The 12,608-nt window shown below is 40.8% G+C and overlaps 2 protein-coding genes across 4 annotated transcripts; one reads left to right on the top strand and one right to left on the bottom strand.

The window, feature by feature from the left end:
* Positions 1-5,709: 5,709 nt before the first annotated feature.
* Positions 5,710-7,077, top strand: LOC112178694 (transcription factor MYB63). The gene is made up of 2 exons (XM_024316883.2): positions 5,710-5,945; positions 6,064-7,077. Exons 1-2 carry the CDS (start codon positions 5,804-5,806, stop codon positions 6,408-6,410), a joined length of 489 nt encoding a protein of 162 aa, XP_024172651.1. The 5' UTR covers positions 5,710-5,803; the 3' UTR covers positions 6,411-7,077.
* A 241-nt stretch (positions 7,078-7,318) lies between these two features.
* Positions 7,319-11,788, bottom strand: LOC112178687 (disease resistance protein RPV1). Of its 3 annotated transcripts, none has more exons than XM_040510053.1 (6): positions 11,131-11,788; positions 9,736-10,849; positions 9,311-9,592; positions 8,563-9,204; positions 8,237-8,455; positions 7,319-8,152 (listed from the first exon to the last, which is right to left on the bottom strand). In XM_040510053.1, the coding sequence occupies exons 1-6, from the start codon at positions 11,652-11,654 to the stop codon at positions 7,601-7,603; spliced, it is 3,333 nt and encodes a 1,110-aa protein (XP_040365987.1). In that variant the 5' UTR covers positions 11,655-11,788; the 3' UTR covers positions 7,319-7,600. The 3 variants fall into 3 exon arrangements, with proteins under 3 accessions (XP_040365987.1, XP_024172641.2, XP_024172642.2); XM_024316873.2 differs by having other exon boundaries at positions 9,311-9,589; positions 11,131-11,787; XM_024316874.2 differs by having other exon boundaries at positions 9,736-10,837; positions 11,131-11,787.
* Positions 11,789-12,608: the final 820 nt, after the last annotated feature.

The raw sequence follows: 12,608 nt of genomic DNA, 5'->3' as shown, positions 1-12,608 counted from the left end.
TAGATACTCAGATTTGTTTGGGTGATGATGTTCCACCCTAGAAACAGAGAACATATCAACCCAGCTTGGTGTAAAAAAGAACCGGTCCAACCTTATCTCTTCTCCACTGCGTTTACCTCTCCACGTAAAACTAGAACTAATAAAAACAATATCCTTCAAGAAGAACAACTCTACCACATCTCAGAAGCCGCCCATTTGTCTGTCAGGCAGTAAAGGACCACCCTCATTCTCCTGCTGCAATAATATCTCATCAAAGTCTGTCCGAGTGTGGATGGCCGCGAGTGTTGCGACGGTGCAGGGCCAGTCGGACCAGGTCCCCAGATGGAACTCATTTCAGGGAAAGTTTTATGTCTATCTTCCAATTAAGGATGACTGTAAATGCCCGTAAAACTCCATCTTTTCGGGTCAGTAGCAGCCCCAACAAGCATATCCACATGGTTATTTGAGTAACTACGTAACAAAACAGGAAGCTCTTCATCCCACATGAGGCACAGGCACCCAAACCTAGATACACCCTTACCTTTCCTCTACAAGGTACCACAAAAGCATTATGCCAGCCAAGTTTAATACGAATCACAACCATCTCATCAACAGTACACCGAGTTTCAGACAAGAAAATTAAACTCGGATGAATTAGGGATACCAGCCCTTTTAGTCCTTCAACTGTCCAAGGGTTCCCAAGCCCTTAGCAGTTCCAACAGAGAGCATTCATTGATTCGACCCATCACGGAAGAATGTTATAGAGTACGTCCAGAACTCACATATAGTTTACGACCAAAAGAGTTAAGACTTCTTGTACGCACAACAAAACCCTTCTTACCGAGCTGCACACATGACTTCTTCTTTTTCTTATCAGTGGGCCTAATCACTTTAGGAGACAAAGTGGCCCCTTTTCGACTCCCAGCAGAGCCCAACTTAGCCTTCTTATTCTAGGCCACACTTCCCACAAAGCCCAACACCTCATCCTTTGATGCTTCCCTGGGCCCATCAACTGCTTGCTGGCTATCATTAGCCGTGGTCTTCGCTTGAGACTCCGTTGACTTAGCATCCAATAAATTACGATCCAGAATTAGTGGTCCAATCAATCTGGAGGGAGTTAAGCATGCAGACTGCGAAATCAACGTGTCAGGAATAAATGCTTCCCTTAGCTTTGAACATTCCATAATGGGTACCTCTCTCAAACCACCGTCACTGTCAGCCTCTGCCGTTTGAATTCCAGACCACCGAAGCCATGGGGAACCATACCTTCTACCTCAATATCCATATCATTTTCAGAGGCAATACTTGGATGACCCAAATCTTCCTCCCACTCACCTCTTGAACGTATGAGTCCACTAGTAGGAAGCTCCGGGAAGTAGTCATTCTCCAACCAGAGACCTTCATCGAATGGAGACCAAATCTAGTCCCACCACCTTGAGATATGGAGGCTGCCTCCTCTCGTTCACGCTTCTGTCTTGCTAACCAGGCCTCCTTCTTTTCAGCATTGAGAAGGCTAGGACATCATATCGTGGCTCAGTAATTTCACCAAAAGCCCTACTTGGGCAGCTGAACCTAGTATGCGAGAGAAGGCCACAGTAGAGACAGAAATGTGGAAGTCGTTCATACTCCAGCTCAAAAAGATTATTACCCGACCAAGCCGCACGAGGGACAATGACTCCCTTGCTCAGCGATTGTTCAATGTCAATTTCAGCTCGGACACGCAGAAATCTCCCCAAACAGCTACCATTCTTATCCTTACCATTCCGTAAATAGGAGCTAACAGCTTCTCCTATACCCTGACCAGTGTCCTCATCCATGTAAAGGGGAGGAATTCCCCTTATCTTGAGCTAAAAGTATTGTGTTTTCAAAGATACTTTCAACAGATCCACCATACCGTCCATCACCGCCACCGCAAAGAGAGCCCGTTCAAAAGACCACGGCTCCCTAGTGACAATCCATTTGATATCTGATTCAGAAGAAAAGGAGAACATCAACCTCCGACTCCCTTCTAGTTGACAGACAACCATTCGAGATTGGTCTGAGGGCGCATTTGGGATCTATAATCCCCTTAGGGTGCTAATTAGATAGTCAACCCTATATTGCTTGTGAGTCATCAATTCCCCCACAAGGAAGAATCGTTTTGGCATTTGCTTCTGTCGTTTCTAAGGGAGGACGACCTCCACCGCCCCCAACTCTGTGAGAGCGAGCTTTCTACCAAACCCGCCGATCACTTCCTCCATTGATAACAGTTGTTGTACTACGAACTCCCATGCACACCTACAATAGGAAGGGAAACCAAAACATTCAGATCAAACCGTCGTCTTCAGGACACTAACGCCTCACTCCAACTAGGCTAAACCCTAGCTCTCAATCGCAAAGGTCGAGAGAGAGAAGAGAACGTTTAGTTACAACTTCGATTAGTTTTTTTTATTTTTTTGATCAATAGAAACTTCATTCAAATAAATTACAATTACATCACAATCACAGCACCCAACAAGGGATTATAACTAAAGACAAATAACTCTAGCCTCACACTACATATCCTGATCACTTTAAAGAGGAGAGACTGACATGCCAATGGATCCAATGACGAATGCCGATTTAAGAAGCTGGTCGAGCTAAATTGACTAAAATAAGTAGCAATGACTGGGACATGATTTGACCACAATAGAAAACTATTGGGTAGGCCATCCTAGGATCTCTTAGAAACCTCAACACAGGCTGATAATGAAACGCACGACCCTAAGCCGGCAGAAGACTGCGTACTATTAGCAACGACCCAGCTACCCAAATCCAACCATCCGTCGAAATCCATGACGACAACCTTAACTCGAGAGAGTATGAACTTATTTGAGATCTGACAAACAGATCTAAACACTAAAGGCAAAGAAAAAAAAGACTAAACACCAAAAACACCAAGCAAAAGCGCAACAAAGCCAGAAATAACAGCTCAGTCCTCTAGAGTAGTGGTCCGCGTCCCCATTCTTTACCGGTCCGATAGAACGGTGGGCCTCACAATGGTAGACGCACCAATGCCACCACCCGACCGTCATGAGGCCACTCCATAGTCGACCCAGTCACCACTCTGAGTAGCCGCCGCCGCCTCCCCAACAACGATTTCAAGGAAGGTTTAACGCTCCACTCACTATCTTGTGACCACGACCAGACTAGATCACCGTCAACCACTACCAACCCACTACTTGCAGCCACCATCCCAACAAACCCAGAAAGAAACTCCTGCAACCACCGCAATCAAGACCGACCTGATACCCAATTCTCTCACCAAGCTCGAACCATCACCATCAAAACCAAGCCACTGATGGTCACACCTCCCCGCCGCCGAACAGCCCTCCAATCAACAGAAGTCGGTCCTTGATCAGCCATGCCTCCATCTTCGTTGTTGAGGAAATCCCAGCCAAATCGATCCGTTTTGGATCCTTGCACTGCCAGACTGAAACCTATATCCCCAGCACAGCTGCGCCACCGGAGGGCCAAGAAAGAAGGAACCCATCCAACAACAACACCACTAAGGCGGCGTGCCGCCGGACGGGGTGAAATTTGTTTTATGGTTTTCTGCCGCAAGGTTTGAGAGAGAGCGCACTTTTAAAAGTGATTGTGATGAGATTTTTTATTTTTTATTTCACAATAAATCTGTATAAATTGTCTTAGAATTTTTCAGATACTCAAATTAATATATACGAGATATAATTTGGGGGTTGAAACAAAAAGAAAAAAATATTGTTAAAAGAAATTTGAGATGTCGCAATGAGGGCCCTTCATTCTTACACCGCTTGATCATGATCCTTCATTTGATTTCATTGGGGTTATGTAAATACTAGTATATACCAGATTGGGAGGAGAGGGGAGAAGGTACAATGAATCTTTCCAGAGTCCACTCTTCTTCTCGGCTCATTGGCACATGACGTCTCGATATCACCAGACCATAGATTTTGGTGGCTTGACGATGGATTCGGCTAGATTTGTGAAGTGATTCTCTGCTTCAGGTCCTTTCTTGTCCTTGCAACCGCTGATAGCGATCAATCGAAGATAGTGGTAAGAGCGAATGACGATCAGCTATCAATCTTCTAGATCGTGTGCTTTTGTGTCGTTTTCAATTGACGTTTAATAAATAAAGATAATATTAAGAAGAAACTCAATGGAAGGATTTGATTTAGACTTTTTTTTTTTTTATTGATTCTTTCGTTTAATCCGGATTCGGGGTGTTACAATAAATGCCAAATTACCTTGAACAATTTGAATGCAAGGAGGTTTGACACTGCTGACACTAAAGCAAGGAAGCAAATGGTGGCGGTATGTCAGTCTTCATGAGCTACTCATTTTGACTATGCAGAAGGGGATGACATCTTACCTTCTAAATTGCTGCTTCAATATTTGGTAAAGCATCTTGGTATATCTTACATATCTATTAAATGTGCAAGGAGTTCTGTATTTCTTATAGAAGCTTATGATGGATCAAATTTAATGAACAAATGTCCCCTCATGTTATATAATGATAAATTTGTAGGATTCAGTGGTAGGACATAGATCAACTCATGTAATGTGGTAGTCGTCAAATTCTTTTGAATAATTTTGTGTTGTATCCTAGTGAAGCTGCAAAGTTGGTGATCAACTCACAATGTCCTCGACAGTTTTAGCCTTTGGTCTACACTGCACAACAACTTTGGTCTCACAATGTCACAGTGCATGTCAATAACTGGAATGGAGCAAGAAGAACATGGCATGAGAATATGGAAGCTGAAGACCCTGAACCAGAAATGGCTTAATTACAACAGCTTGGAAAAGTTGAAGGTATGTTCTTGCTTTGTGGGACATGTGCTAATTGTAGAACTAGATGTCAAATTTGTTGTCACTAGTCATGTCCGATGTTGATCACAAGTCAATAGCTAAGTCACTATTAATTAAATGTCACTTACCAAGTCATTGACTTTAAATACCAGGCGCAACAAGCTGCAAGCTGGCAATGAACACGTGTCGAGTTCTAAGTGGTGACTATTACAAAAATAGAAAATCAAATATTCCTCCTACTATGCTTCAAATCGTTGCGTTTCAATCGTAAAAAAATGATTCATAACAATGGTATTCTCGAAATGTGAGGCGTGTTGTACTTTTTTTCTCCTTCAACTGAGGTTATTTTTATCTCAAAAGATTTGTGTTACTCGGTACAGTTAACCTAGTTTTGGTATAACTTGTCCAAACAGGAATCAAAATATTTATGTAAAAGGGAAAGTATATATATTTAGTCAAAGATTTCCTACCCATATTTTGAATAGGATTTCTTTTAATATTAGATTTAGATTTCTTATAATCTTTGTACTCTTGTCTCTATATAAAGGGTCCTATTATCGATGAAGAACGATGTATTTTCTCATTTTACAACAATCACGTGGTATTGATGCTGTGTGCTATGAGCCGCCAAGTACGTGGAAGCTGCTAGCGATGGATGGAGGTTTCCTTAAAGCTGCTAGCATCCAAAAGAGTTCACGTAAAACCTTGGTGACTTTCATTGAATCTTCTTAGTTTTATTCGTGGAGGCATGGGTCCCTTATCTTGAAGCATAATAGCATATTATAGGCCTTCTTGGTTTTATTTCAGTGCAAGTACAGTAATCTGATGGTGACCCCAATTATTTTTCGTAGTGTAATATCTTTATAATTTATTATTTTTGTTTGTGAAACGCGTTTTGGAGAATGATATAATAACTGAGGGGTTCAACTTCAGCGAGGAGTACCTGTACAAGTACAACTCAGAGCTCAGAGTTAAGAGAGCAAGAGAGACACAGAGAAATTAAGAAAAATAGAGAAAGATGGTGAGAACTCCTTGCTGTGATCAGTGTAACAAAGGGAGTCTGAAGAATGGTACATGGGCACCGGTGGAAGATAGGAAGCTCCTAGATTATATTACTAGGTTTGGCTACTGGAATTGGCGCCAACTCCCCAAGTTTGCTGGTGAGTATTAGTTATAGACATAACAAGATCACTAATTAAGTCCATAAACTTATAATTAGAGTTGAGAATCGAATTGGATTTCTGTTGCTAATCAATTTCGATTTCCTTCTTGAATTAGGGCTTTCAAGGTGTGGGAAGAAGTGCAGACTGAGGTGGCTGAATTACTTGAATCCCAACATCAAGAGAAGAAACTACACCTGTGAAGAAGAGGAAATAATAATCAGACTTCACGAAAAGCTGGGGAACAAATGGTCTGCGATTGCGGAACAGCTTCAGGGAAGAACTGACATAGAGGTTAAGAATCACTGGCACAGAAACCTCAAGAGACGCTTCATGGTAAACAAGCGTACAAGGCCTCCTCAGTTTCAATCTGATGCAGGAGCTATATGTGATGATCAACCAAGGACCAAGAGGATCCCACAGACACCGGATTATCTCAAGGACTATGTCTGGTCCAAAAGATGATCCTTATTTTATTACTTCTACTTTGATTATTTACTTAATTAGTTTGGGAGCTTTTAACGTATATGTTTGCTTTCTTTTAAAGTCTAGGTTTTCTTCTCTATTTAAAGGATTGTATTGACTCATTATGGGGTCTTTGATCATGCATAAAAATATTTGACATTGGCAGCCGCCAGTACATTGCTATCTTCTTCTCCAGTTGTCTAGTGTGTGTGAGTCCAGAAAGGCTTTGAGTTGTTGTGGATCGCTGATCCGCATCACAATCAGACACGATGATGATCATCACGAAGAAATAGAAGTACTGAAATCACCGGATCAGCCAATACTACTGCTACGGAAGATTTCGCAGATGCAGAAGCTACTGTTGATCAATTCCCCCAAATTGATTATCTTGATTACCCAGATCGAACTGTGTTGGAGTAAAATTATTACAGAATCCTTATTGAATGATTAGCAGCCCAATAGTCTTTAACTCATGAATAAGATGTGATAATGTGATGACCGATGACTCTCGTCATTCACATTCCTAGGTTATGCAGGTTATGCTTATGAAAGGTTTTAGTAGCAGGGGTTTTAGTATTTGTCATAATTACTAAACCTTGATATTAAGCCTATATAAAATCTAAGTTTATTGTTATCTTTAACTATCGAATGGAACTGAATCTGAGTACTTCCTACAAGTCTTCCTGGTCAAGGATTACCTTGATGCAGTAAATGTGGTCTTCATTGTTAACAGATTAACTTTTGAGGTGCTTCGTCATTTGCATGACTTTCATCATTTTTCTTGCAGCTTCTCATATTTTCAGTGTCCACCTTGAGTACCTTCCCTGTCAGCTTTCTTTTTCTGATTCTCTTATCTGTATTCATAGTGGGAAACTACTGGGAGAAGAATTAAAAACACGAGAAACAAGATGAGAACAAACTTGGTATGCGGCAAAAAGCTTCCAGCTGTATGTAAATTTATATAGCACAAAGCGCTGATTAGTTTACAGATCAACTTCAACATGATAACAAAGCTAATAGTAAATGGACAGCGAACAAGAATAAACTAAAGATTACAATCTTCATAATTAAAGAAAGAAAGAGATTGTTGCTCGAAACATATCCACCTTCACTTGATGACGAAGTCTTTAAGATGACTTGGGGTTCGGGTTCTCTGCTTGGACTTCTCATGAGCCTGTCTATTTGCAGACTCATGGGCTACCCCTGCATACAGACTTCAATCTTTTCAAAGGACGGTCCTCATCAGATAATTCATGGCTTGGTCCTGCTTGATTATCAGTATCACTCTGCAAATTTTCGTACGGGATAGGCTCACACTCCGTACTTTCATTGATAAGTTTGGGATCCCATACTAGACTGACCCCTGTTTTCTTCACTCTCAAACCAGATCCAGTCACAACTTCAACCTCAACAAAGTCGCCGCCTTCCAAATTGAGCTGATTGTTTGATAAATTTCCCTGCCAAATAACTTCATGTGAAGTTATCTCAGTGGGATAAGCTGGCCGGACAACAAAACAAATGAGCTTCGTGTGATTTGTAACAAAAATGGAATTACAACTTGGAGACATGTCCTCCCTGAAATAGTGGGAACAAACGACGCGCACAGTCAAAGCTTTCAAATTGCAACCAATAATTTGAGGCATTTGGAAAAAGACTTGGTCGCTTTTTCTGACATATATGAACCGCTTTTGAAAATCATTTCCTGGCAAACAAATGCCACCATCTCTCCTTGCAGTCAATCCCTATACCATATCAAGCACATGCCTATAAGAAATATATTCCTCTTGCGTCTTTTTTTGTGTTTGTGAGAGAGAGAGAGAGAGAACCTGTAGGATGCTCTGCCTCGAAGCTTTTGAAAAGTTTGGAACTATTTCCAGTGCATTAGTATAGTGATCTGCTTCCAACTCCTTCAAACTAGTTGCTATATCTCTGTTTAGAAGAAGGCTTGTGCAATGGTTGAAACGCATACCTTTTAGATTGGAAAGGTCACTGAGGCTTATGCAATCATTGAAAAAAAGGTCACCCTCTCCATTTGCAGTCCATCCCTATATTGTATGCGAAAAGCATTACAGTACGTCTTGCTTGTGTGTGTGTGTGTATGAAAGAGAGAGAGAGAGAGAGAGAGAGAGAGAGAGAGAGAGAGAGAGAGAACCTGTAGGATGCTCTGCCTCGATGATTTAGAAGAACTTGGAATTATTGCAAGTGCAGTACGGTGATCTGATTCCAATTCGTTCGACCTAGTTCGTAAATTTTCACTTGCAGGAACGTTTGTGCAATTATTGAAACATGGATGTTCTGGAAGGCCATGAACACTACTGCTTCCCATATTTAAAGAGGTAAAGCCTCGTGGTAGAGCAGGAAAATGGTATCTAGGAACGTCTGGGAAATGGTGTTTCACAAGAATCAGGTCTTGTAGTGATGAATAGTTCAACTCCAGTCTTCCCAAACAGGATGGTACTTGACTGATGGCTGTGCCACTTACAAGAAGAGTAGTCAATGATGTCATGTTCCCTATATCATCATTCAGATTCTGAAATCTCGAACAGCCAGAAAGAACAAGAGTTCCAACTGATTTCAACTTATAAAAACACTTTGGAAGGTCTCTGAGCATTATGCAGTCCTTAAGGTTTAGCAAGACAAGTCCTCTAAGATGCCCAATAGACTTGTGAATCTCAGACAAGCTCTTACAGTCTTTCAGGATCAGATATTTAAGATTTGGGAGATTTGAAAAGTCTGGTGTGTGTGTTAGGTAATGTGAATGACTCAGATTGAGTATCTTTAACTTCTCAAGCAACTGTTAAGACCATTAAAATCCAAAAAGGAAAAGTAGAGTGCTATGTCATGTATTACACCAGAAGAAGAAGAAAAAAAAATCAAAAGTTTGGTTGAGCTTAATATACCTTGGGCTGCTCCCAAACTTGTTCCAGTTTGCTGTACCGCAGGTCGATGGAAACCAGGTTTTGTTCATTAAGAAATTCATTTCCTATAGTTGAGAGAGAGAATCCACGCCAGCAGAGCCATCTTAACTGTTTGGAAAGATAGTCATAGTCTCCATCGAGCTGTACATAGTTGAGTTGGAGCAATTTCAATCTCTTCATCTTTCTAAATGCTACTGTTCTGAACCTCTTTGTGTCAGATCTTTGCAAATTTAGGGCTAGTCCTTCAATCCTTATAGTTCCCTGCTAAGAGATGGCACTAAGTAAGAATCATGTGAAAACTCATTTATGCGCATATGAAAATCATGAATGCTTTTATACTCGTACCATCGTACGACCACAATAATGATGTAGGATGCAAATACTTGTCTTGGTTGGGAAATACTTACAGATTCTTCTGTCAATACATCTATTACATCTTCCTGATGCCACAATCTACTACGTTTTTCAGGTTCTTTAGGGGATTCAGCACGAACAACTTCTCTGCCCATGTCTCGAAGCAAATCGTGCATCATGAGCTTGTTTCTTTCACTAACAGTTACAAGGCAACGTTGAAGGAGGACACCGATTCCTGCATCTGGAAAATGACCACAGCCGTGCAGGATTTGTGTGACATATTTGTTGTCCATTCCAACGAAGAAACAAGATATGTGGAGGAAGATTTCCTTCTGATCCTCACTAAGCGCATCAAAGCTTATTTTGAGGATTTTATGAATTTTGTCATCAGGAAATTTTTCCAATTTCTTCAATGTGCTTTTCCAATGTCTTATGCTCCCTTTAAAGAGAGCAGACCCTAAAACTTCAAGAGCCAGCGGTAAACCACCACAGTAAGCAACCAATCTTCTTGTGAGTTCCAAAAATCCTGAATCAGGACAAGGATTTTGAAAGGCATGCCAACTAAAGAGCTCCAGAGCTTCTTCATCCTTCATTTCTTGAGTCAGATGTATTGTATCCACTTTAAGCAGCTCTAGCAAATGTCGATCTCTTGTTGTTATAACTATTCTACTTCCGGGACCAAAGGAATCATGCCTTATAGCTAATGCAGTTAATTGGTCCACATCATCCACATCATCAACAATGACAAGTGCCTTTTTGCTTCCAAGTCGTTCTTTTATCACAACGATCCCTCTATTAGCATCACCTACCTCTACCTTGGTTGGTTTCAAGATATCAGAAAGAAGTCTTTCTTGCAAAGTAATCTTACCTTTCGAGTCTTTTGCAGTTTCCCTAACACTTCCAAGGAAACTTTTATCTTCAAAGCTATGATAAAATTTGTTAAAGAGAGCTTTTGCAATTGATGTTTTCCCACTTCCACCCATACCCCAAATTCCAACCATGCGAACATCATCATCTACTCCAACATATAAAGAATTACTGATGTCTTTAATGCGAGACTCTATTCCAACTGGGTAGACGGCTACATGTAAGCAGGTGTTGTTCACCCATTTACTGATCTCCTCAACAACTTCTCTGAGAACCTCTGGTTCACTCCTGCCAGTTAAACTAAGAAGCATAAGACTCAAATAAAGGGTGAACCTCTGTGGATCCCCTAATGTAGTCAGTTAGCCACCAATTGCTCTATAACCTCTCAATTCCAAATTTACCTTTCTTTATGTGTTATTTAACATAAACATGGAGTTAATTTTTGGGTTTCAAATTAGCTTGACCCTTAAATAAAAGTCGACTTGCTGAAAACTCATTACCTAAATTTGAAAATACATGAATTATAAATTAACTAAAGAGATGGACCAAAAGATGAAAATAACTAATTGTATATTACGTACTGATCGGTCGGGATATCCCAGCCAGCAAAATGTGAAGCGTGTCGAAGAGCAGTTCTCCACACCCCTATCTTTTCTCGCGTTTCTCTAGCTTCATGTTTCTCAGATGCCGCTTTATGTTTCTCATATGCCGCTTTATGTTTCTTAAATGCCTTGCCAAAACTACCCCTCTGATTCCTGACATTAGAAGGATCAACATGATAGAATATTGGGAGAACTATTTGGCCGTGTGTTTCCTTACACTCGAGGATGTGCAGCAGCTCGTCAAGACACCAACTCGAACTTGCATAGTTGTCTGAGAAGACGATGATAGAGATCCTAGAGCCTTGGATTGCCCCGATCAATGCGGGTGATATATCCTCCCCTTTTCTTAACCCCTCGGAATCCCTAAAGGTCCTGAATCCGGCACGATTTAATGCCATGTAGAGGTGGGCCGTGAAGTTGTTGCGTGTGTCTTCGCCTCTGAAGCTCAAGAACACGTCGTACATCCAACTTCTTTCTCTGTAGGAGGAGGAGAAGGAAGCCATTTCTAGTGTTTCAGAATGAGAACTGAAAAATGACGATTTGCTTCACAATCCTTGTCCTCAGAATAAAGTCCCGGAGGGCAAGTGGAAGTCGAGTCAATTCCAGAAAGGTTGATTCCAATAATGCAAAGACCCCTTTTTTTCCCTTTTTTTTTCCCCCGATTGAAACAAGAGCCTGTTTTTTAATGTGACAATTTGGAAGCTTTATGGATACCGACAATTTGGGAGTTGTTGGGTGACTTGGGTCTGCGTTTCAGGTTTTGTTTTTTTTTGTTTTTGGTAGAGAAAAAGGGTGAGCATTATATTAAAGTTTATGATTTTCTGGAAGTAGCCCATCCATACGACAGAAAGAGTCATTTCTCATGGGACAGAAATTGTTCTATAGAACAAGTTCATTGTACCTCTACGGGCATCTGCAGCTAAATATTTTAGCCTGCCAACAACTGCCTGCCAGTGTAAGTTAGAAATTAAACATCATCATTATCTAACGGTTATAATTATTAGTTTCGTTGTTTTAATTTATACTCGACACCAAACACACCCTTATGGGTGTGGATAATTATGTGAGAAGTTATTCCACAGAATGTGGAGAAAATTGCTGCACATATTTTGTTTTTGTTTTAGAGAAACTGAATTTGAGAGGAATTTGCTGTGTATTCTCATTGATAATAGGGGCCTCTTTATATAGAGGATTACAATGCATAGAATCTCAATCATACAAGGAAAGTAATTCTACATTGAATAGGATTCTAGATCCTTCTAATTAAATCCTATTACCACTAGGTCAAGTAACCTAGAGTTTGGGCTAAACACAAATTAGGTTTTCCTTGAACACTCCCCCTTGTGTTACCCAAACGCGGTGCTTCTCTCGTTACCTCATTAAAAACCTTGCCGAGTAACAAAAACCCAGTGGGACAAAAATAACCTCGGTCGAAGGGGAAAAAGAGCACAACACAC

This window comes from Rosa chinensis, chromosome 7 (genome assembly GCF_002994745.2).
Source record: "Rosa chinensis cultivar Old Blush chromosome 7, RchiOBHm-V2, whole genome shotgun sequence".
In the NCBI taxonomy this organism is placed as follows: domain Eukaryota; kingdom Viridiplantae; phylum Streptophyta; class Magnoliopsida; order Rosales; family Rosaceae; genus Rosa; species Rosa chinensis.
Note: the sequence above shows the minus strand (reverse complement) of the source record. Positions and strands in the feature narration are given on the sequence as shown.